This window comes from Sceloporus occidentalis, unplaced genomic scaffold (genome assembly GCF_023333645.1).
Source record: "Sceloporus occidentalis isolate IW3139 unplaced genomic scaffold, rSceOcc1.0.p SCAF_20, whole genome shotgun sequence".
NCBI lineage: Eukaryota > Metazoa > Chordata > Lepidosauria > Squamata > Phrynosomatidae > Sceloporus > Sceloporus occidentalis.
Genome location: NW_028317000.1, coordinates 15,314,922 through 15,336,635, shown reverse-complemented (window position 1 = coordinate 15,336,635; position 21,714 = coordinate 15,314,922). Strand labels below are relative to the sequence as shown.

The window sequence follows — 21,714 nt, the reverse complement described above, 5'->3', positions numbered from 1 at the left end:
AGTTGCAATACTGGCCCCCATTTGGGAGGGTCAAGATCCCTGGATTATTTGGTCGGGTCTGTGTGTTTTTAAACAAACCCTTGCAAGTGAAATTTTCACCAAAAAAAAAGAAGACTCAAAATGTGTGTGTGTGTGGGGGGGGGGACCCTGCAACAAATGTACAAGTGGAGAAATCTTGCAAGTTCAAGAAAAGAACCTAAGCAACAACATCCCTCCGTAATGTCTCTTGTTACAAGGAACAAAGGAATTGTCTAATTCACAGTTTGTAAGCTGCTCTGAGAGCGTTTCTAAAGAGCAGGGTACAAATACAATAAATGATGAGGATGAAGAAGAAAGTCCATCCTCCAGCATTGCTTACTATTTCTCAGTGATACGCTTGGTTTTCCGCTTGTGGTAGCAGGTCATGAGGATGACTACCAGGACCAGCAAACCCAGAAGGACCACGGAGATGATGCCGGCTCCAATCATAGAGATGGAGACCACGTCCACCTGCTTGGCTTTGTTCCCTGGAAGAGGGACGGCAGGAAAGAAAGAGAGAAAGATAGAAAGAGATCCTTCAGCTGGTGCCATGGTCATGACTATGACAGACCACAAATATGGATCCACTAAGGATCCAGTAAGTTTGATCCTGAATCCAGCCTATGGGTACTGTTTTACATTGATGTCATGGTAAACCACCCTGAGGATACAAACATTTTCATGACAAATAAATGAATGAGAGACCTATTATGCTGACGGTGGCCCTGACTTCCTTGGTGGCAAAGCTGTTGGCCACTTGGCAAACATAGGTGCCTTCGTCTTCGGAGCTGAGGGCTTTCTGGAAGATCAGGGTGTCTCCTTTGATTTTCACTCCTCCTGGAAGGGGTTCGTCCAGCCTGAAGAAAGAGAGAGCGAGAGGTCAAGATCATAAAGGGATGTAGTGAGATGTCAGACCTCCGTATCCACAGATTCTTTATCTACAGATTCAACCATCCATAGCTTAGAAACATAAAAATACACACACACACACATATACAGTGGGTCCTTGTTATCCGCTGTGGTTTGGTTCCTGGACCCTCAGTGGATAACAAAATCCGTGGATGCTCAAGTCCCATTAAATATAATGGCATAGCAAAATGGTGTCCCTTATATAAAATGGAAAATCAAGGTTTGATATTTAGAATTTATACTTTTTTGAATATTTTCAAGGTGTGGATGCTTGAATCCGTGGATAAAAAAAGTCAGTGGATAAGGAGGGCCACCTGTGTGTGTGTGTGTGTAAGTGTGTATTAGTACACTTGAAGGATATGCAGCTCAGAGCAAAAGGGGAAGGTGGGAGAAGGAGAGAGAAACTGGGACATTTTAATAAGAAATGTAGGATGCCAGAGGATGAATAGGGACAGTTGGAGGATATAGGGCTGTGGCAGAGATTTGAGGGAGGAAATCACCCTGGGCAGGGCCACAATCCTTGGTATGAGAACGGGGAGATTATTGCAAGCGTGCGTCTCGTCCTTTTCACGCCGCTGCTTTCACGCCAAGGGCGAAGGGCTCACCCAAAAGCGGTCTTGCAAGACGGGGAGAAAATATGGCACCCGTCGGAGAGGCCTGGCCCTGGTGACAGGCTGCTGGGCTCTCCTCCTCCTCCTGTTCTCCTGGCCTTCCTGCTGCCTGTCCCCACCCGAAAGGCATGCCCAGGCTGGTGGAGGACTTGCAGGGAAGGCGTTCTGGTGGGGGAAGGAGGGCGGGCTCAGCCATGACATCATGAACAATAGGTGCCGAAATCAAAGGAATCCTTTCCCGTTTCCCACGGTGTCTTGCATAGCTGAGCCGGTGCCGGAGCGTGTCCAGGCACCTCCCCAAACGCGGCAGGGATCCAGCCAGCCTCTGAACCGAAGGCGCAACAGTGCCATCCCTGCCCTCCGCACTCCCCTATGCACGCCATTGGCACGCAAGACACATCATGTGCCCTTTTATGGGGAAACGCATCCATAAAAGGAAGGGAAGTGTAGACTCTTAGAGCTGGAGGGGACACCAAGGGCCATCTGCTTCAACCCCATTTTGCCATGCAGGAAGAGGCAACCACAACCACAACAACAAAACCCACTATACAAAATAGGAGAGAGGAACCTCAGAAATATGACACTGAAATATACTGCCAGCCCTTTTGTCTTTTAGCCACGGATTCAAGCATCCACGGCTTGCAAATATTTAAAATATATATAAGTTCCAAAAAGCAAACATTTTTTGCCATTTTATATAATGGACACCGTTTCAAGCATCCATGGATTTTGGGATCCATGTGGTTGTGGTTGCCTGAGGCCAAGCCCCAGCGGATACCGAGGGCCCCCTATACTTTATTATCATCAAGCGTCAGCTTTCTATTGCAACATTTTTGTAAATGTAGTCTTATTATATCACAACACAATCATATAAATCACATGAAAACCAATGTAGTTTATCATAAGGTAATATCGCACTTTATCCCATTAGTTCAAGGTCCAAAGCGTATAGTTTAATGATTAAGTCACATCGTAGTGTCGCAATACTTATACTCCAATGAATCCAGAGTCAGTACTTGCAATAAAGTTAATCCATAGTCAATGTTTGTAGTTAACTACGACTCTGGAGGCCAGGGTTCAAATCACCATTCCACCAAGGAAACCCATTGGCTGACCTTGGGCAAAGTCACACCCTCTCAGCCTTGGAAAACCCCATGATAGGTTCACTTTGAGGCCTCCGTAAATTGGAAATGACTTGGGGGGGCACACAACAACAAGCAACTGGAAGGGATCACAAAGGCCAGCCCCATTCTGCCATGCAAGAAGGCACCATCACTCTTCAAAGATGCCCACCCAAGCTCTGTTGGAAGACCTCCAAAGATGGAGACCCCACCACCCCCTTGGCCAGTCTCTTCCACAGTTTCTTACAGTTAAGGATGCCTTCCTAAATTCCCTTTCTGGAAGGCAGGCAGACTTCAAGAGGAGTCCCATCCCTGCCCACCCATCCCATGCAAAACCTTCCCAGACCCTCCATCCCAACATCTCTCTGCTGACTTGGCTGGTTCTTCTCCCCCATCCACCCTTTTGCAAAAAGAGACTTAGGAGGTGCATTTCTCCCCGGAGGGCGCTTCCCCGAAACCCAGGCGGCATGTCCCAGCTGGTTCCTCGGAGAGCAGCTCCAGAGAGAGACAGGCGGGATCCAGGAATGGCTGGGAGATGAATCAGTGTTTACGGAGGATCAAGCCTTCCCTTTGAATGCAATTCGGGGGACACTGCTGTGAGTGCCACCAGTGGAGAACGCAGGAGGCCCCAAAGCCCAAGAGAGGGACGGCACACCGGTGCTACATCTCCCTTCCAGGGGCAGAAAGCAAGCACCTCCAAGGTTATTGTCTTGATCCAGAACCAGGTGCAGTGCCAGGCCTCTCCAAGGGTTGTTTTGGTGCCAAACACCGGCACAGTTTGCTATCAAAAGCTTTATAGGGTGTAATTTTGCAGCAGATGGGTCATAGTGGAGAAAGTGGGCTCCCACCCAAATTCGATCCTGGTCTGAGCTAAGATTTCAGAGTAATATTTAGGCCAGCATCCTGCAGGCGGATTTAGGTTTTCATAAATAGACTTACACCTTCAGGAATTGGAATTGGGCAGTTCTATAATGTCTATAGCCAGGCAAGGGCTGCTGTTGGGGAGTCAGCAAAGTGACTGACAAAAAATGGGAACGATGCACATTGGGCACCAATGAACAACAGGACCCATGTGCTCTGTTGCCAATGCACATTGGCCCTGTTGTGCCTCAGTTCTGTTTTGCACTGCAACACTTGCTTGTGTCTGTTGCACATCTTTGCAATTCAGTCAGCCTCAAACAATGGCAATGGCAAACCCAAAGAAATCCCCATGATAAGTTTGCTGTATGATTGCCATAATCTGAAGACAACTTGAAGGCATACAACAACAACAACAACAACAACAACAACAACACAGTGAAAGCCACCCCTGGGTAAGGCAGAACGACTGGAAAATGACCTGCTTGACCAACATGGTTTGCCCTCAAAGGGACCAGGAATAGGGCATGATAGACCAGATCTTGGAATTGTGTACCTAGGCTTAGAGGCTCTAACACCATGGTTTGCCCCCAAGGGACCAGTTGTATTATAATGACACCTCAGGAATTTTAGCAAACTGATGCTCTCCTAGATGAATTGGGAGATTCGCACAGAGCTCTTTCCCTTTGGATAGAGCTAAGGCCAGCAAAAATTGGAGATTTGGGCTTCACCTCCTGGCTGGATTCAATCCATGAAAACTGGAGACTCAGAGCCCTGAGATCTGGCAACCCTCCTCTCCCAAAACAACTCAGCTGCGGCTATCATATTTTGGACACATCGCAAGACAACATGAGAGACAGAAGGTTTGAGGAAAAGAGGAAGAAGAGCACAACACAGGTGGATGGACTCCATCAAGGAAGCCACAACTGCCCTGACATTGCAAGACCTGAGTTGTTGGAGATCCTTCATTCATGGGGTCACCATAGGGAAAGTCACAGCTGCTGTTCTGCAAGGTCCGAGCAGAGAGCTGTGGATGATGGGGACTCTGGGTGGTTTCTCATTCATAGGGACACCACAAACCAAAGCTGATGTGGTCATGAATAACAGCAACGGTAATGCTGAAGGCGTAGAAAATGGCTCACCGCGTCCAGTTGTAGGTGGGTGCAGGGTTCCCATCCCCAAGGCACTTCAGAGAGGTCCCCTCTTTGCCCTCAGTCCAGTCATCCTCTGTTTCATGGCCCAAGATGGAGGCATCTGAGAGATCTGCCGGAGCAACACAGATAACATGGAGAAACCCAAAAGTTGTGGAGGAACAGAGGACACCTTCATTAGGGATGGTGCTCTCTCACATCACATTTTAAATTCTGTCCTTGCAATGTGTGATCCGTCTTTTAACATTTTGGTGAACTGTCATTTGATTTGTCAATAACACTGCTGATTATTTTTCATTGCAGTTTAGTGGTTTCAGCATTGGACTATGACTCTGGAGACCAGCATCCGAATCCCTGCTCAGGCACACAAACATCCTCCCCCAGAGAAGACTTTCCAGACCCTGAGACCTGGAAACCCTAAAGCTGGTGGAGGCCGAGAATGGAGATACCTACATGCCACGTTGAGGGTGTGGGTGATCCTCTTCTTGTGCTGCAGCCCCGGGTGTGAGACCACACAGGTCAGAGCCTTGCCATGCATGCTCCGCCCGGGCACCACGTAGAACTCGCTGGTGACCGAGGCTGAACGGGGATGCGAAGACTCCTGGCTTTTGGCTTCTCCGCGGACCTCCGTCTCCCAGGTCACAGTCGGGATGGGGTTCCCTTCCGCGGTGCATGAGGCGGCCAGGGTGCGGCCCTGACCTTCCTCTAGCGGAGGGCCGAGGTTCAGCGTTGGCAATGGTGGCACTGCGGGAGAGGTAGAAATTGTTTTAAATATATACATGCTTATATTCTACATTAGCAGCTTAGAATCACAGAAACTTAGAGTTGGAAAGGACTCCAAGGGTCATCAGTTTGACCCTCTTCTGCCATGCAAGAAGACACAATCATAGGGCCTTAGAAATGAAAGGGACCCCAAGGGTCATCCAGTTTGACCCTCTTCTGCCATGCAGAAAGACACAAGCCAAGCTTTCGTGCCAGACATCCATCCAGCCTCTGTTTCGAAACAGCCTCCAAAGAAGGAGACTCCACCATCCTCTTAATCAAACAGCTCTTAGCACCAGGAAGTTCTTCCTAAGGTTTAGGTGAAATCTCTTTTTCTTTAGTTTGCATCCATTGCTCTGCGTTCTAGTCTCTGGAGCAGCAGAAAACAAGCTTGCTCCCTCCTCAATATGGCATCCCTTCAAGTATTTAAACAGGGCTATCATATCACCTTTTAACCTTCTCTTCTCAAGGCTAAACATCCCCAGCTCCCTTAGTCGTTCCTCACAGGGCTTTATGGTTTCCAGACCTTCCACCATTTATGTCACCGTCCTCTGGACACACTTGTTTCTCAACATCCTTCTTGAATTGTGGGACCCAGAAATGGGCACAATATTCAAGATAAGGCCTTAGCAAAGCAGAACAGAGTGGTGCTGTGACTTCCCTCGATCGAGATACTGTACTTCTGTTGATGCAGCCTAGGATCACATAGCTTGATAATGCTCACTTTGGGACTACAGCTCCCATAATCCCCAGTCAATATAGCCAGTAGGCATGCTGGCTGGGGGATTCTGGGACTCAGCGGTGGCCTTGAGTGATGAATCCAGTGCAGCTTTTGGCAAGCTTTAAAAGAACTGTCCAAGGTGCTGGACTCTGTCCAGAACTTTTTAAAAAGCCTCCATTTTAAATGGAGTAGAGTCACAGACACGGTCTCTGCTGGAAATTGTAGTTGTTCTGGGAATTGTAGATGGCTGTGACACCAGAGCAAAGCTTTTTGGACAAACAATTTATTTTGGGGGGGGGGGAGAAAAGGTTTTGCAGGTGTGAAAATGTGGAGTTTGCAAAACCTTGTTATTATTATTATTAACCTTTATTTATAAAGCGCTGTAAATTTACACAGCGCTGTACATACAATCTTTCTAACTGGACGGTTCCCTGCCCTCAGGCTTTCAATCTAAAAAGGGAGTGGTGGTGGGGAAGGGGCCTCTCTAGTAGGATAATACAAATAAAATACATAGCAATACAGGAAATGACTCAATACAGGAAATGACCTTGGAATTGCTTTTGTATGTGGAAATGAAGTAAGGTAAGGTTTATGTCCCTAGCTATTACCTAGGACTTTGAGGTTGATTTTGGATTCAAATTTGCCCAAAGGGAAGGTGATCAGTTGGCATTCGTAGGTCCCTTCGTCCGCCTGCACGGCGTTCTTCAACAAGATGGATCCATCGTTGAGGGACCCTTGAGAGTGGCGCAAAACCCGTCCGGCGTAGGCATCTTGGACATGCGTCCCATGCTCTGCATGCAGCACCGCCAACTCCACGCCGGTCCCATCATCCCCACGCTTCAGCCACGTGACCTGGAGCACCTTCTCCTCTTCTGTGGCCTGGTAAGAGCAGGGCAGGGCCACGTCTTTGCCGAGAACCGCTGTGATGCTGCTCCGGGGATTCAAAACTCCTGCCAACACACCTGGAAAGAGAGGTAAAAGGTGACATAAAATCATGGTACTGTAGAGATGGAAGGTGTCCCCAGGGATCATCTAATCCAACCCCACCCAGCTCATCGATGGAGGTAAAAGAAGGTTAGAGTATACAGAATACAATTGTAGAGGTGGAAGGGATCCTAGTAGTCATCTAGTTCAACCCCACACCAGCTCATCATGGAGAAAGGAGAAGGTGACATAGAATATGATTGCAGAGATGGAAGGGATACTTGCGTCATCCGGTCCAACCCCAACTAGCAGGGGAGAGAGGAAAAGGCAACAACACAGATACACAGAAGAGTAGATTTGGAAGGAATGCCAAAGGATATCTAGTTCAAGCCCCAGCTTCTCTGGGAGGCAACACACCACTAAGGAATATCTGAGAGGAAGCCATCCAAGCCCTATTTAAAAACGTCTAATGGAGAGGACCATGCATGGATAAGAAGGGCCTGGCAAGGGAAGGCCAGTCTATCTTGGGGGATCTTGTTTGGCAAACATTGGCTGGCCTAACACAAATCTTTCTTCCATTGACCTCACCACAGCCGGGCCACTATACCCATTGCCAAGAGCTTCTTTTTTAAAACCCTATAACAATAAAATATTAAAGGACAATAAAACACTAGCCCAGGCCTCCTTCAAGGGAAGGGAAGGAATTAGGACTTCCCCTCCATCCTGGTGCTGCTTGTTTTATGTTGTTGACTATTAACAAGGGGATAAGGAGAGCTTGGAAAGACATATTCCCTGCATTGGATGCATCTGATGCACACTGGATACTTCTGATGTTAATGGGATACACCTGATGGACATTGGACAGTGACACTTCTGATGCGCATTGGACATTTCTGATGCACATCAGGGACTTTTTCATGAAAACCAGGCACTTCCAGTGTGCATCAAACGCTCATCTGCTCCAGGACTTCCTAGTCAGAGACCGGATGCACCTTGGAGAGTGCATTGATGCACATCTGGTGCATGGTGCCACAGTCCATTTGTTACTCAACCACTGTGCAATGGATACCCATCAATCACAGCAGCCCCTGGTTGAGCCCAGCCATTGCAAAACGTCTCATTTTGTGCAAAGACCATTTAGAAAGCCGCAAGCCCCTTCCTGAATTCCAGCCTATGGAATCCTGGGATTTGGAGTACACTGTGGCACCAGAGCTCTCTGACAGAGAAGGCTCAGTGTCTCACAAAAATACAAAAATTGCATAGGACGGAGACAGGGCAATTAAAGTGGTGTGAAACGGCATTAATTCTGCAGTGTGCATGCAGTCATCGATTCCAGAATATACGGAGGTATAATTTGGAGGGCACCGGATATGAATCAATGCCTGCCCCAAAGGTGGAAGAAAATGGATTTAAAATTATTCCTGCATCAGTAATCCAGAAGGAAGGAAGGAGCATCTTTTCCCCCCAGTTCTGTTTCTGCTAGACCCCGGTGGGACTCTAGGCCTTTTGGTTCGACCGCATTCTTGCCTTGCCCCTCCAAAGAGCACCTCTGCTCCCCTCCTGCCCTCATCCCAGCCTTGGGGCCCGGGTGTGTTGCTCTTTCTGCACACCTCTCCCTCTTCTCTTCTGCAGTCACAACTGTCAGTTGCGGTATGCAATCCATCCTCCAGGGAAGCAGACCGGCTGGAGAGTCCAGCCAAACCGGCCTGCGCAGATACCAGGGCTCTGTCCCGGCTTGTGTCGGAGATCCCATCCCTCTCTCTGCCGACAAACCTCGACACTCTCGCTTGGATTCTTCCCCACGCAAGGCGAGGTTGCGTGCGGAGAGCGCCTTGCAAAAGGATAACATGGCCACTCCACTGAGCCAAACCCCAAAGGCCTCACATTCTCCAGCCACAGTTTGAAGTTTTGAAAGTTTGCAGGGAGAATTTGGCCTCGTTGTTTAGCCTGTTGTTGTTGTTGTCGTCACCGGCTGAAATCCTACTTCGCAGTCCATGCTTCCTAACTATATATACCTACGTTGCAGAGATGAAAGGAAAAGCCGTGAGTGCATTACAAAGAGGTGCATCCAAGCACCGGCAAGAGTGCTCCAAGGGGCAGCAGGCAGGCACTTCCAATGCACTGGGCACTTAGCAAGAGCAAGAGCAGGGACATTTCTATCAGTGCACTTAAGCACTCCTGAAGTGGTTTACAATGTGTAAGCCAATTGCCCCCAACAAGCTGGGGACTCATTTGAGCAACCCATGGAAGGATGCAAGGCTGGTATTGAACTCAGAAATGTCCAGCAAATGTGCTGTGAGCATTTGATGCTCATCAGGCACTTCTGATGTTTGTTGGAAATTTCTCATGTGCTTCAGGTCCTTCTGATGTGAAACAGGCACTTCTGATGCATTTCAGGCACTTCTGATGTTCATTGGGCCCATCTTATGTGCTTCAGGATGTGCATCAGGAACTTCTGATTCGCACCAGATACTTTTGATACCCACCAGGCACTTCTAATGTGCTTTGGTCACTTCTGATGTGCATTGGGGAGCTCTCTCATGCACATTGGTGCCCATTGCTCATGGGGCTTGTGGCACATCAGATGTGACCCAAAGCTCATTAGAAGCACCTGATAAGTATCAGACTCACATACCAAACCTGCACCATATAGTTGCTGCAAAGAGTTATCACAGCTGCATTTGTTTTGGCAGCTTATAAAGCTTTCATTTCTCTTCCCCCCTCCTCTTCTTTTCTTCTATGATGATGATGATGATGGTGACTCTTTACTTAGATCCTGCCTTCACTCCAAAAAATGGGGGGAGAGCTTAAGGCAGTTTACACATTAAAAGAAAGAGAACATTAGCTGAGATCATAGACTGAGGAGACGAAAGCTCACTTTAAAGCTCACAAAGTCATGCGCCGTTTGCACAATGCTGCCTAACTAGTGAATGGTGACACTCTAAAATGACACATGCAACCAAACATCTATGTGTATCTTTGCACACAATGCTTGTTGTGCGTTGTGCTTGATGCAAAGGTGTCCCATGTGGGTCATATATTAGCATCCATCGTTTATTGTTATGTCTTTAGCAAAATACGTTTGGCTCTGTAGTGGTTTTACTAGTTCGCAGTGTCCCTGGCACTTTGGCAGAAGCGCAAACCTGAAATAAAACTGTATACATTCAGTGCCAAACTAAACAGTATTCAGGAAACCTCTGCCATGATATCCAGCCTCTTTTCTTCTTTTACAATCCTCATGTCACTCCGATCTCCAAAGCAGAGCTGGGCAATGCTATTTTTTAAGACTGCCTCTCCCAGAATTCCTCAGCTGTGCTTCTCTGGGGATTTTGGGATCTGTAGTCCCAAAAATGACCAAGCTTTGCCTTGGTTGCAACAATACGTTGGGGTCTGAGCCAAGAAACCCCTGTGATAGCATTGCGATTGGTCAGAAATACTCGAAGCCACACCACAACGACAACAAACCATGTCACCTCTCAGCCATTGCTCACCAAATGTGATTTCTAGACTCTCTACTATCTTGTTCATCTTTATTTGGAGACCTGTTGGCTTCTTGGGATGAATGGCAGTGACCAAATTGGATGCAAAATGACACGCAAGAAGAGCCCGTGGCTTTGTGCCCAAGCATCCGTCCTTTCCCGTAAACCCGAATGGTGACCTTCTTGCCAAAAGGATCCACGTCATACAAGGCAGGGGCATTTGGGGGAAACAGCCGTGTTTGCTTAGGATCCCAACCGCAAAAGAAAACACCATTGTGAAGGGAAAGACTCCTTTACAACTCAGCAACACAAAAACACACACAAAGAAGAAAGGACTTGGGTTTCTTTTCGGGTGCCTTCCCAGGCCACTTTTTTCTCCTTCACGCCCAAGGACTTGGTCTCTTTCCAAGAGATACCTGGGAGGTAAATTGCATTCCTCCGTGACAAAGGAAGGCAAGGCGGTGCAGTGGTTAGGGCCCTTCACTCAAGACTGGGCTTTCTTTGCTAAAAGGTTCCCAGCTTTAGACAAACGATAGGGTTTTGTTGCTAAAAGTAGGGTGTCCATAAGATACCAATAGATATGGCTAAATGAAGATAGCTGGGTGGGGATGTATCTCCAAATTCAGATTATGTATTCAAATGCAATGGGCCTTTGGTATCCGCTTGGGACCCCCGATGGATACCATCTACAACTTCCTACATCTTCCATCATCCCCCATCCACCACAACTGGCACCACAGGATTGTGGGACATGTAGTCCAAAACACCCAAGGGACCAAATACCCATCACTTCAGATCCTGTTTCAAGTCTTGTGAGATTGGAAAGCAGAGGGAGCCATTTAATTAAACGCGACAACGGCGCTATAAAATTAAATCCTTAACGAAGTTCAAGCTGAACAGCAAATTAGGACGGCTATCTAATTGGCAATCTGAAGCGTTTTTTTCCAACGGGCAAATTCTCAACAGAATTTTGTCTTGAAGAGATGGTTGTGAACGTCACAACTACAAACCCCAGATTTCCACTGCATGGAGCCAGGGCAGTCTGCGCAATGTCAAACTACATTGAAAGTCTGCAGTGTGGGGTTCCCAGGACAAAGGTTGGGGGGGGGGGGGCTTGCATTGGTGCAAACCAAAGTCTTGCAACCAAGTAAAACAATGTCATCCAAGGAATCTGTATTCGTTCTGCTCATTAGCCTTAGAAGCCCAGTTTTGGCACAGCCTGAAAGGCAACCGACTTAACAAGGAAGGAGGAGAAGGATTGTGGGCAGTTGTGTGTCGACACAAGCGGGTGACTCTGCCGCCTGAGTCAGAGGAGGCCAAGCCAGTCCGACAGGTAAGGGTTTGCGTGACTGACAAGGGATATCACAGATGCACCTCCGCACAAAAACACTGTACACACACACACACACACACACAGAGGTATACACACCCTGCTTGCTTCCTCTTGGGCCCTCACCCAGCCTCCCTGGGTGAAGAGCACACACAAACACACAAAGGGGTGCCTGGGTCCCTTGCCGCAAGGGGCCACATGCCCTTCCATTTTCCTCCCTCTAATTTACAAAGCAACCCTGGCAAGCCACACTCTCTCAGCCTCAGAGGAAGGCAAGGGCAAAACATCTTGGATTAATTCATTGGAGAGGGTTGCCGCAGATTGGCATCGAGGTGCATAACAAGTGGGTTGGGCGTTGCAGAGCAGGATTCGAACCCCTGCTCAACCATGGAAGCCTATTGGGTGATACCTTGGGCAAGTCCCGCTGTCTCAGCCTCAGAGGATGGCAATGGTACATCTTCTCCAAATAAAACTGGCCAAGAAAACCATTATATATTGCAGTCAAGGTGAAGATGCACAACAAGTGGTTTGGGTGTCGGACTAAGACCCTGGGCAGCAGGATTCGAACCCCTGCTCAGCCATAGAAGCCCACTGGGTGACCTGGGACAAGTCACATTCTCTCAGCCTCAGAGGACGGCAAAGGCAACCTGCCCACTCTGAACAAAGACTGCCAAATGACGTAAAGGCGCACAACAACAACACAAAGTACACTTTGGCTATGTTATGAGCTGATGCGAACAAGGACTCCAAAACCCATCAGCCTGGTGGCAGAGATGCAGCCCATAAAACACACGCCAGGAGCTAAACCACTGAGTGTGTCTTGTTCCTTGCGCTCAGGGAAACAGAAAATGGGGGCACTTCCGCCAAGCATGCATGCGCACTTGTGCCTGCGCATCAACATTAAAGCATCAGGGCAGGGTGTGTTCGTGCACACACACACACACACACCGCAGCAGCCAAGGTGTCATTTGGAAGTGCTGATAACGCCCGAGGTTTGTCAGCTCTTTAATAGAAAGGTTTCAACCTGTCAAGATCTCCAGCAAGGAAGGCCCCACACCCCTTTGGTCCTTTTGGTGCGGCGGAGAGAAAGGAAGCGCATGGGACTAGGCAGGTGCAACAAGGCACCCAGGCAGCCAGGTTTCCCACCGACGACGACGACGACGACGTCTAAAAGAGATGAGCAAGGAGGAGCCCTCAAAGAGCATTTATTGGAAGGCATTGCAAAGGCCTCTTCCTCGGGCAAATGCTGGATTTCAGTCATAATTGGATCACATTTTCATTTTTTAAAAATGAAAAGTATACTGTGGGCCCTTGGTATCCGCTGGGGTTTGGGGCCAGGACCCCTGGGGGTGCCAACATCTATGCTCAAATCATCATCACCATCATCATCTTCATTATAGTGGGTCCTTTGGCATCTGCTGGGGTTTGGAGCATCCATGGATGCTCAAATCATCATCATCATCATCATCATGAAAGTGGGGCCTTTTGTATTTGCTGGGGTTTGGGGCCAGGATCCCCAATGGACACCAAAATCCATGGATGCTCAAGCCATTACTATTATGATTAGTATAGTGGGGCCAGGACTATACCCTGGGGATGCCAAACTCCATGGATGCTCAAGCCATCATCCTCATTTTTATTATTCTGCTAGTGGGTCCTTTGGCCAAGCCCCCCTGGGGATGCCCAGCTCCTGGCTGCTGGAGTCCTGGGGGGGGGGTGTGTGCCCAGGCTGTGGCCCTTCTCCCTTGCCAGGCTGCCTGTTGCCAGGAGGGGCCCAGAGTTCTAGCTGGGCCGCTGACGAGACAATGGGCCGCTTGTGACCGTTGGGGCTGCAGCAGGAGCAGGAGCAGACGGGGCTGAGGTCCGTCCAGGCAGCAGGCGGAGGGAGGGCAAGGCTGCTGCTGCTGCTGCTGCTGCTGCCAGCCAGGAGGATGGCCCCGGGGAGGGCAGCCTTCGCGGCGGGGCTGTTCCTGGGCCTGCTGCTGGCTCCCCTTTGCTTCGGGGGACGGCGCCTGGTGGTCCGCAAGGAGGAGCGCGAGGAGATCAACGACGACTTCCGGATGTACTGCTGGAGCGCCACGGTGCTGGTCCTGACCATGGCCGCCTACTGCAGCTATATCATCCACGTCGTCTCCCTCTGCTTCACCAGCACCGTGCCAGTCACAGCAGTGGTCCAGGTGAGCCCTCCTTCCCGGGCACCAGGTGCCCCCCTGGCAGCCCTCAGCAGCACTTGGAAAGCCCTGGAACAGAAGCAGGCATCATCGGGATGATAATGATGATGGTGATGGTTTACCTCCAGCAGCAACCACTTCCCCAGGAGGACATGCCTCCAAACCACCAGCACCTCCAGCTTTAAATTGAACCCAGTTTGTTTTTTGTTTAGGCGACACCTTTGGATGACACCTTGGTGCCCCTGCCTTGCCATCGCGTGGCCGAAGGGCGCCCCACAGCCCACCTTGGATTGACGCTTGGGCGCTACGATCTCCAGCTCCTGAGCAGAAGTCCCCTTCGGCACATGCGCCCATCTCATGGTCCTCTTTTCCCCCCTTTTTGCGCAGGTGACCCAAGGCAAGCAGTGCAAAAAGCTCACATCTCCCGCTCAGGAGGAACGTGGCGGCGGCGCCAGCAACAGCGATGGCAGCAAATTGGTGCCAACCGGCAACACCGAAGAAGAGGCCGAGTCCTAAATGGGGAAGGAACTTGGCAAGCACACCCCAGGCGACCCAGGAGTCCGAACCGGAGCAGAATCGGCACAAACCCCCCTTCCCCTTCCCCCGCCTTCCTTCGATGGGTGTGTGTCCCCAGATCAAAGCTTCCTTGTGAAATTATTAAACCCTTTTCCTGTCGTTTCATTCCGTCTGGAGGCAGATTTATTCGTTCCCCATTGGCCCTCCTCCGAGAGCTATCTGGGTTTTCCATCCACAGCCCAGCAAGTTAGAAGCTGGCAACCCTTGGCATGCAAAGGTCTCACCTTTCCTTGGGACTTTGGCAAACCTGGCTGAGGTCTCTAGCAAAGAAACTGCCCCGGTTGAGTCCCTCTCAAAATGGCATCGGGGGGTGCATCTACACAGTAGACATAAAGCAGTTAGACACGGCTTGAACTGCCATGGCTCCATCTTGCAGAATCCTGGGATTGGTAGTTTTGCAAAGCACCAGTGCTCTGGCAGAGAAGGCAAAAGAGTTTGCTGAACTACAGATCCCAGGATTCTATACTTAAAGCAATTCCAAACTTGTTCCTTTCTTCAGCCCAGGAATTGGTCAAGATAGCAAAAAGTAGAGAGACATCGTGGTTTGAGTGTCGGGCCAGGATCCCGGAGACCACGCTTTGAATCCTGGTTTGGCCACAGAAGCCCACTGGGTGGCTTTGCACAAGTCACACTCTCTCAGCCTCAGGTTGGCAATGGCAAGCCCCTCCTGGAGGAACGTGCCAAGAAAAACCCATGGCAGGGCCGCTATAAATTGGAAACAACAGGATGGCACACAACAACAACGAAAGCAAAAGGGATTCATGTACTATTTGGGTATGCTTTTAATTGTACTGTTCTATTTAGTAATGTAAGCTGCCCTGAGTCCAGGTTGGGAGAAGGGTGGGATATGGATAAAGAGAAGGAGAAGAAAGAACAGACAAACCAGGAGAGGTGCCTGGAACGAAAGGCGGAGGATATGGAGGGTCTGCACTACATTTCACCAAATTCAACAGCCCCGGTTTCTGATGAAGCGTGCAAAAGATTGCATTGGCAACCAAGGGAGAAACCCTGGGTTAGGATGAGGCTGCAACACTTGGAGGGTTCCTTGCCTAAAGAGCCCATGATCTCAGTGAGAGGACTTAGGCTGGCACCTTGGCGCACGCTCTCTTGCACTGCTGCCCAACAAAAGCCTAATCCACCCGTTGAGCCAGTAACCTCGCTCGGTGCACCGTGGCTCGGAAAGGGCTTGAGCCCACTTTTGGGCTGGAGCCAAGCACTCTCCTCTCTCACGCCGCCCGGGTTCAAAAGTTAGCCCAGCCGGTCCATGGATGCTTCTGCTTCAAGGCCTGGTTCCTATAAGAATCAAACGCAAGAAACACCTGGAGGCACGCAACCAACTGGAGCCAGGCTGGCATTTCAGGATTGTCCCAGGCCCATAGGGTGCATCTATGCTATAAGAAAAATAGCCACTTTAACTGCCATGGTTCCATCCTACAGAAATCCTAGGAGTTGTAGTTTGGCGAGTCTTGAGCAGAGAAGGCTAAAGACCTTGTGCAACTACGAATCTCAGGAGTCCATAGGACAAAGCTCTCTGTTTGCTGCAGTTGTTGTATGCCTTCAAGTCATTTCTGACTTACGGGGACCTTAAGGCAAACCCATCCTAGGACCCCCTCAATGGATACCAGAATCCATGAATGTTCAAGTCCCATGAAATACAATCCATTACTACTACTACTACTACTACTACTACTACACTGGACCATGGTATCCATTGGGGTTGGAATCCAGGACCCTCCATGGATATCAAAACCCATGTATGTTCAAGTCCCATGAAATACAATGGGGGATGATGATGATGATGATGATGATGATGATGATGATGATGATGACACTGAATCCTTGGTATTCATTGGGGTTTGGATCCAGGACCCTCCATGGATACCCAAATCTATGGATGCTCAAGTGGCAAGGAATACAGCGACACGGTGAAATGGCACTTATATAAAATGACACAATCAAGGAGTGTGTGTGTGTGTGTGTGTGTGTGTGTGTGTGTGTGTATATCTGTGGATGGTTGAATCTGAATCTGGGACTCTATGATGCTATGCTTCAACCATCCACATCCATAGATTCTTTATCCATGGATCATGAATCTGTGGCTAAGGAGAGCTAATTGTAATGAAAACTGACACTGCTTTAAATGCTGTAGCTCCAAGGTATGGAACCCTGGGATTTATAGTTTGGTTTATAGTCTTTTGCAAAACTACCAATCCCAGGATTTCTGGAGGATGGAGCCATGGCACTTCAAGTGGCATTTAGATATATTTTTAAGCCATGGCTGGCTGCATCTGTGGATAGAGAGGGCCAACCATTTACACAAAGTCACACAGCATAGACCATGACTGAGGATTCCAGCATCATAATAACAACAACAATATTTTGTGTCTCCCTGCACACTAGCTGTTCCCTTTTCCTTTCTTCTCTTTCTAAACATGGGTCTCTCTCCCTCATTCTCGAGCATTAAGAGGCGCAGACATGCAAGCGCACCGGTTGTCTCCGTCTCGAACACACCCCAAGTATCAGCCACTCGGCAGTTTTGGGAGTTTTCTGACAGATTCATAACAAATTGCACAAGAAACCAGAGGCACCGGTCGGTCCGGCTGGGTGGGCCCTGGAGGGAAAAGGCGAAGGCCTTGAGAATGCAAAATGGAGCAGGAAGAGGCTGGCGCAGTTGCAGAGAGAGTCCAACCGGCCCAACTGGGTCGGGCCACGGCACCGTCTCCAATGATGGAGCCCCGTGAAAACCATGGCCTCCTGCAGAAAACTTGTGCAAAGCCTGTGTGGATCCTAGCCTAACATAACCATGCAAGGCGTCCTTCGCTTGGGAACTTCTTGCCACAAGACCTGGCCATGTGGCCACTGATCCACACTGTCCTTGCATCAATTTCAGGGATGGTTTTGGTTTGCTTTTGCAAAGACGGGTGAATTGGATTTTTGCTCCTTAAGGAAGCATCTTGTTGCTGCAGAGAACAGGGGCTGGAGCAATGGATGCAAGCTCCAGGAAAAGAGATTCCACCTCAACATTAGGAGGAACATCCTGACAGTCAGGGCTGTTTGACTGTGGAAAACGCTCCCTCTGAGATTTTGATGGAGTCTCCGTCCTTGGAAGTCTTTAAGCAGAGGCTGGATGGCCATCGGTCAATGGGGATGCTTTGATTGAGAGTTCCTGCATGGCAGAAGAAGGGGGTTGGACTGGATCGGGGCCCTTGCGGTCTCTTCCAACTCTAGAAAGCTATAGAAATCCAAGCTGGGGACATAACGCCTGCATCATGCAAGGATGGAGTGACCCTTGATAGGCTTTCAAAGGGACCTTGTCCTCTGCTTTCCTTCTTGGGATGTCCCCTTAAGCCCCCCACCCCAATTTGCACCCGCCAAAGCTGGGAAGACCCCACCAGGCGGAGGGGAGAGGGAGCTGGCGGGAAGGAGAAGACCGCTTTTGAACAGCACCTGCCGCTACCTGCAAGACCCAAATCCTGGGCCTTACCTGAGCCTTCCCAGCCCCATTGGGATTAGGCTGGCTGTTTTAAGGGTTTAGCTGATCCCAGATGTTGCATTTGGGATCCAGCAACCACAAGAGGCAGGCAGGGTTGCCTCGACATGACAAGCGGTGGGTGGGGGGTATCTCTGACTCATGTTCCCAGTTACAGCAACATTGGGTACCAATGGAAACCCTAAATGCCAGGCTTGGGAAACAAAGGGAGGCAGATGTCGCAGGTCGCTAGGCCTCCAGGCCTGCCCCGAGTGCCCAGTTTTTGGTGTTTAGCTGGGAGGTGAAGGTGCAAAGTCTCTCATTTTGGGGGACTCAGTTCCAACTCAGCTAGGAGAGCAGCAGCTTCCTACAGTTGGCCAAGATGAACTAATTTGTTGCTGCAACTTGCAAGGAATTTGCAGGGGCTTACATATATATAGTCAGCTTCCTTTGTTGTGGTGGTGTCAGGACTCACCCTCCATTCTGTTCTGCATCCACCTTCTGGCAAACAATATATCTACCCTCTGGCTAGAAGATTAAACTTCTTATCTTGTTTCCTTAGCAAAAATACTCTCATTTGGAAATGGTCCCTTGAGATTTCTCTCTTGATTTGCAAAGTACTTGTATATGACATTTGGTCCCATTCAATCTCCTAGGAATGTGCCATGCATCTCCCAGTGCCTTAATGCTGCAGCTTGGGAAAGTCCAGAACTCTGTTCCTGGCCATTGTCCATTGCCCAACAGCTCTTCAAAGTCAAGAATTTCCTCCTGATGTTTCGGTGGCATCCCTTTTCCTGCCATTTGAATCCATTGGTTTATGTCCTAGTCTCCAGAGCAATGGGAAACAAGCTGGCTCCATCAATAAAAGTATAGTGTCTAGATCAAGAGAAGTAATAGTGCCACTGTATTCTGCTTTGGTCAGGCCCCACCTAGAATATTGTGTCCAGTTCTGGGCGCCACAATTCAAAAAGGACATTGAGAAACTGGAGTGTGTCCAAAGGAGGGCGACAAAAATGGTGAAGGGTCTGGAAACCATGAATCCCTATGAGGAAAGACTTAGGGAGCTGGGGATGTTTAGCCTGGAGAAAAGAAGGTTAAGAGGTGATATGATAGCCCTGTTTAAATATTTGAAGGGATGTCATATTGAGGAGGGAACAAGCTTGTTTTCTTCTGCTCCAGAGAACAGGACCCAATGGAGCAATGGATGCAAGCTACAGGAAAAGAGATTCCACCTGAACAAGAACATTAGGAGGAACTTCCTGAGAGTAAGGGCTGTTTGACAGTGGAATGCACTTCTTCCTCGGAGGGTGATAGAGTCTCCTTCCTTGGAGGTCTTTAAACAGAGGCTGGATGGACATCTGTCAGGGATGCTTTGATTTGGATTTCCTGAATGGCAGAATAAAGGGGTTGGACTGGATGGCCCTTGGGGTCTCTTCCAACTCTACGATTCTATGATTCTATGATATTCCCTTCCATGACATCCCTTCTGGGATTTAAAGATGTCACCTCACCAGCTCCCATTGCACAACACTGTCTGTACATTGTGACATCATGATCGCCTTGAGGTGGATAGGGACATGGTGCAAGTACTCAGTTCCAGTTTGCGCACATGTGCGTAAGTACCAAGACGCAAGACCCGAGCTGAACGCCTGCCAATATTTTGCAGGGAAAACCTTGGGGTTGTTTTTTTTAACCTTCTATGGAACCCAGTTTGCACCAAGGCTATAGATGTTGTGTTTTGTGTGTGTGTGTTCTACAAAATACTGTTGCAGCTGCCTTATTTTGGATCTACAAATTTAGGAAATATTGGGCAGGTTGTCTGCTTCTTTTCTGAAATCAATCAGTCAATCAGTGCTCCTTGCAGCAGGAGTGGTAGCACACATTGCAGGCAGCAGAGCGGAGCAAATATTCCTAGAAAGGCGTGAATCATCCCCCACAGGAGCCAAAGGGCAGGGCAAACCTAAGCAGGGCCCGATATTAATTCTTTGCATGATGATGATGGGGATTCAGAGGCAATAGGCCCTCCAGGTGTTGTTGGACTGGACCTCCCAGCATTCATTGGCTCGGCTGGCCAGGGGTTGCAAACTGGGATCCTACATCCAGCGGATGTTGTGTAACCTCTGGGCAGTTCCGTTTCCTCTTGCTGCCTGACCAACTTTTTGGGTGATGCTGCTGTTGCTCATCACTGGTTTGGAGAGGACAGAGATAGGCAGCAAATCCAACAATGAAGATGTTGGTCTGGTCCCCAGTTGGGAAGGGAAAGGAGAGTTCACCCTCCTTTTCCTTCCCCTCTGAGCCAAGACCATCCGCTGCTTTCTCCTAACCTGTTTCTCAGCTCCACCCTCTCCATCATCATCTCCCTCACTGAAAAATAATGAAATCATTGTTGCAAACACATCTGGACTTCATGGACCAGTATATTCAGTATATTCTGGAATCTATTGGAAGGTGGAGTCAGGTTGTTTTCTGATGCAACGCAGGAGACCACCTGAACAAATTGTGGCATGCCTTCAAGTCCTTTCTGAGCAACAGCCCCCTTATCACCAGGGTTTCTTGGCAAGTTTCTTCAGAGGGGTTTGCCATCGCCTTCCTCTGAGGCTGAGAGAGTGTGGCTCACCCAAGGCCACCCAATTGGTTTCATGGCTGAGCAGAGATGCCCTTTCCTGAACCAAATGCAAGAACTGAAATTCTGGCTGAACTTTAGGTGGAACTTCCTGAGGGACCAAGTGGGAATGGACTCCCTTGGAAGACGGTGGACTCTTGTTCATTGAAGGTGGACTAAGAATGGTGAGATGGCCACTTCTGAGGTTGTTTCATGATGGACCCCTGCACTGATGTTAGCTTGCAATAGATATCCCTTGGAGGTCCACCTCTCTATGTGTCTGTGACTCGCGCATGTCTCCCTTTCTGACAGAACTCCAGCTCCAGTTTTGCTGCAACAAGACTGGATGGTGGGGAAAGGATCATGGAAGTCCTGGAGAACAATAGAGGGAAGATCGTGGAGGTGGGTTTTGGGGGGAGGAAGAGGGGGAATGGTGGCTGCCAACCATTGGAGGCAAAGTTTACATTAATTATGAGGCTTAAGTCGGCTAAATCCCCCCTTGCGTTGACTCATCTGAAAGGGCACAAGGGAGGCGTTGGCGTTGTGGGTGGCAGCGGGCAAAATGGGTGGGAGGTGAATAGCTGCACTGTCTCAGCCAAGCCCCCTCCTCACTCTGTCATGCCCCCCGGCTCCAAAATCCTGGAAAACACACCAGAGAATAAGCGGAAGACTCAAGAAAGACTTGGCTGCATAGTCCTGGAAGAGGAGAAATTGATGCATTGCATTCATTGGAAGAGATTGTTTCTTTGCTCAACTAGCAGCATCAAAAGGCCTTTTGCAAAGGGATCTCAGTGGTTCCCAAACTGTGGTCTTCCAGCTCTTTTGGACTTCAACTCCCAGGATTCCTGACTTTTGGCCAAACACACTAGGGCTTCTGGAAGTCCAAACCCCCTGGAGGACCAAAGCTTGGGAACCATTGAGCCGTAGCACCTTTCAGACTAAATAAGGGAGCAAAGGATTTGGTAGCCTAAGCCTTTGGAGACTTGGGTTGCCTCTACACTGCAGAATTAAT

The 21,714-nt window shown here is 49.1% G+C and overlaps 2 protein-coding genes across 3 annotated transcripts in view; one reads left to right on the top strand and one right to left on the bottom strand.

Moving 5' to 3' along the window:
* NECTIN4 (nectin cell adhesion molecule 4) overlaps positions 1-21,714 on the bottom strand; it is a 36,452-nt gene that overhangs the window by 4,279 nt on the left and 10,459 nt on the right. Inside the window, exons 2-6 of one of the 2 annotated variants that reach the window (XM_089483530.1) lie at positions 6,760-7,113; positions 5,122-5,412; positions 4,660-4,780; positions 724-875; positions 359-506 (exon numbers count right to left, since the gene is read on the bottom strand). In XM_089483530.1, coding sequence (XP_089339656.1) covers positions 359-506; positions 724-875; positions 4,660-4,780; positions 5,122-5,412; positions 6,760-7,113 — 1,066 coding nt within the window. Of the gene's footprint in view, positions 1-358; positions 507-723; positions 876-4,659; positions 4,781-5,121; positions 5,413-6,759; positions 7,148-21,714 lie in introns of those variants that run through there. The other variant, XM_089483531.1, reaches the window with a different exon arrangement.
* On the top strand, positions 13,788-14,736 carry LOC149302187 (uncharacterized). Its single transcript, XM_089483544.1, has 2 exons — positions 13,788-14,061; positions 14,443-14,736. The coding sequence occupies exons 1-2, from the start codon at positions 13,816-13,818 to the stop codon at positions 14,569-14,571; spliced, it is 375 nt and encodes a 124-aa protein (XP_089339670.1). The 5' UTR covers positions 13,788-13,815; the 3' UTR covers positions 14,572-14,736.

Excerpts from the sequence above, each read along its gene's own strand:
- LOC149302187 (XM_089483544.1), top strand. The coding sequence starts at position 13,816 with ATGGCCCCGGGGAGGGCAGCCTTCGCGGCGGGGCTGTTCCTGGGCCTG. Across the intron at positions 14,062-14,442 it reads CAGTCACAGCAGTGGTCCAG|GTGACCCAAGGCAAGCAGTG; the intron begins GTGAGCCCTCCT and ends CTTTTTGCGCAG.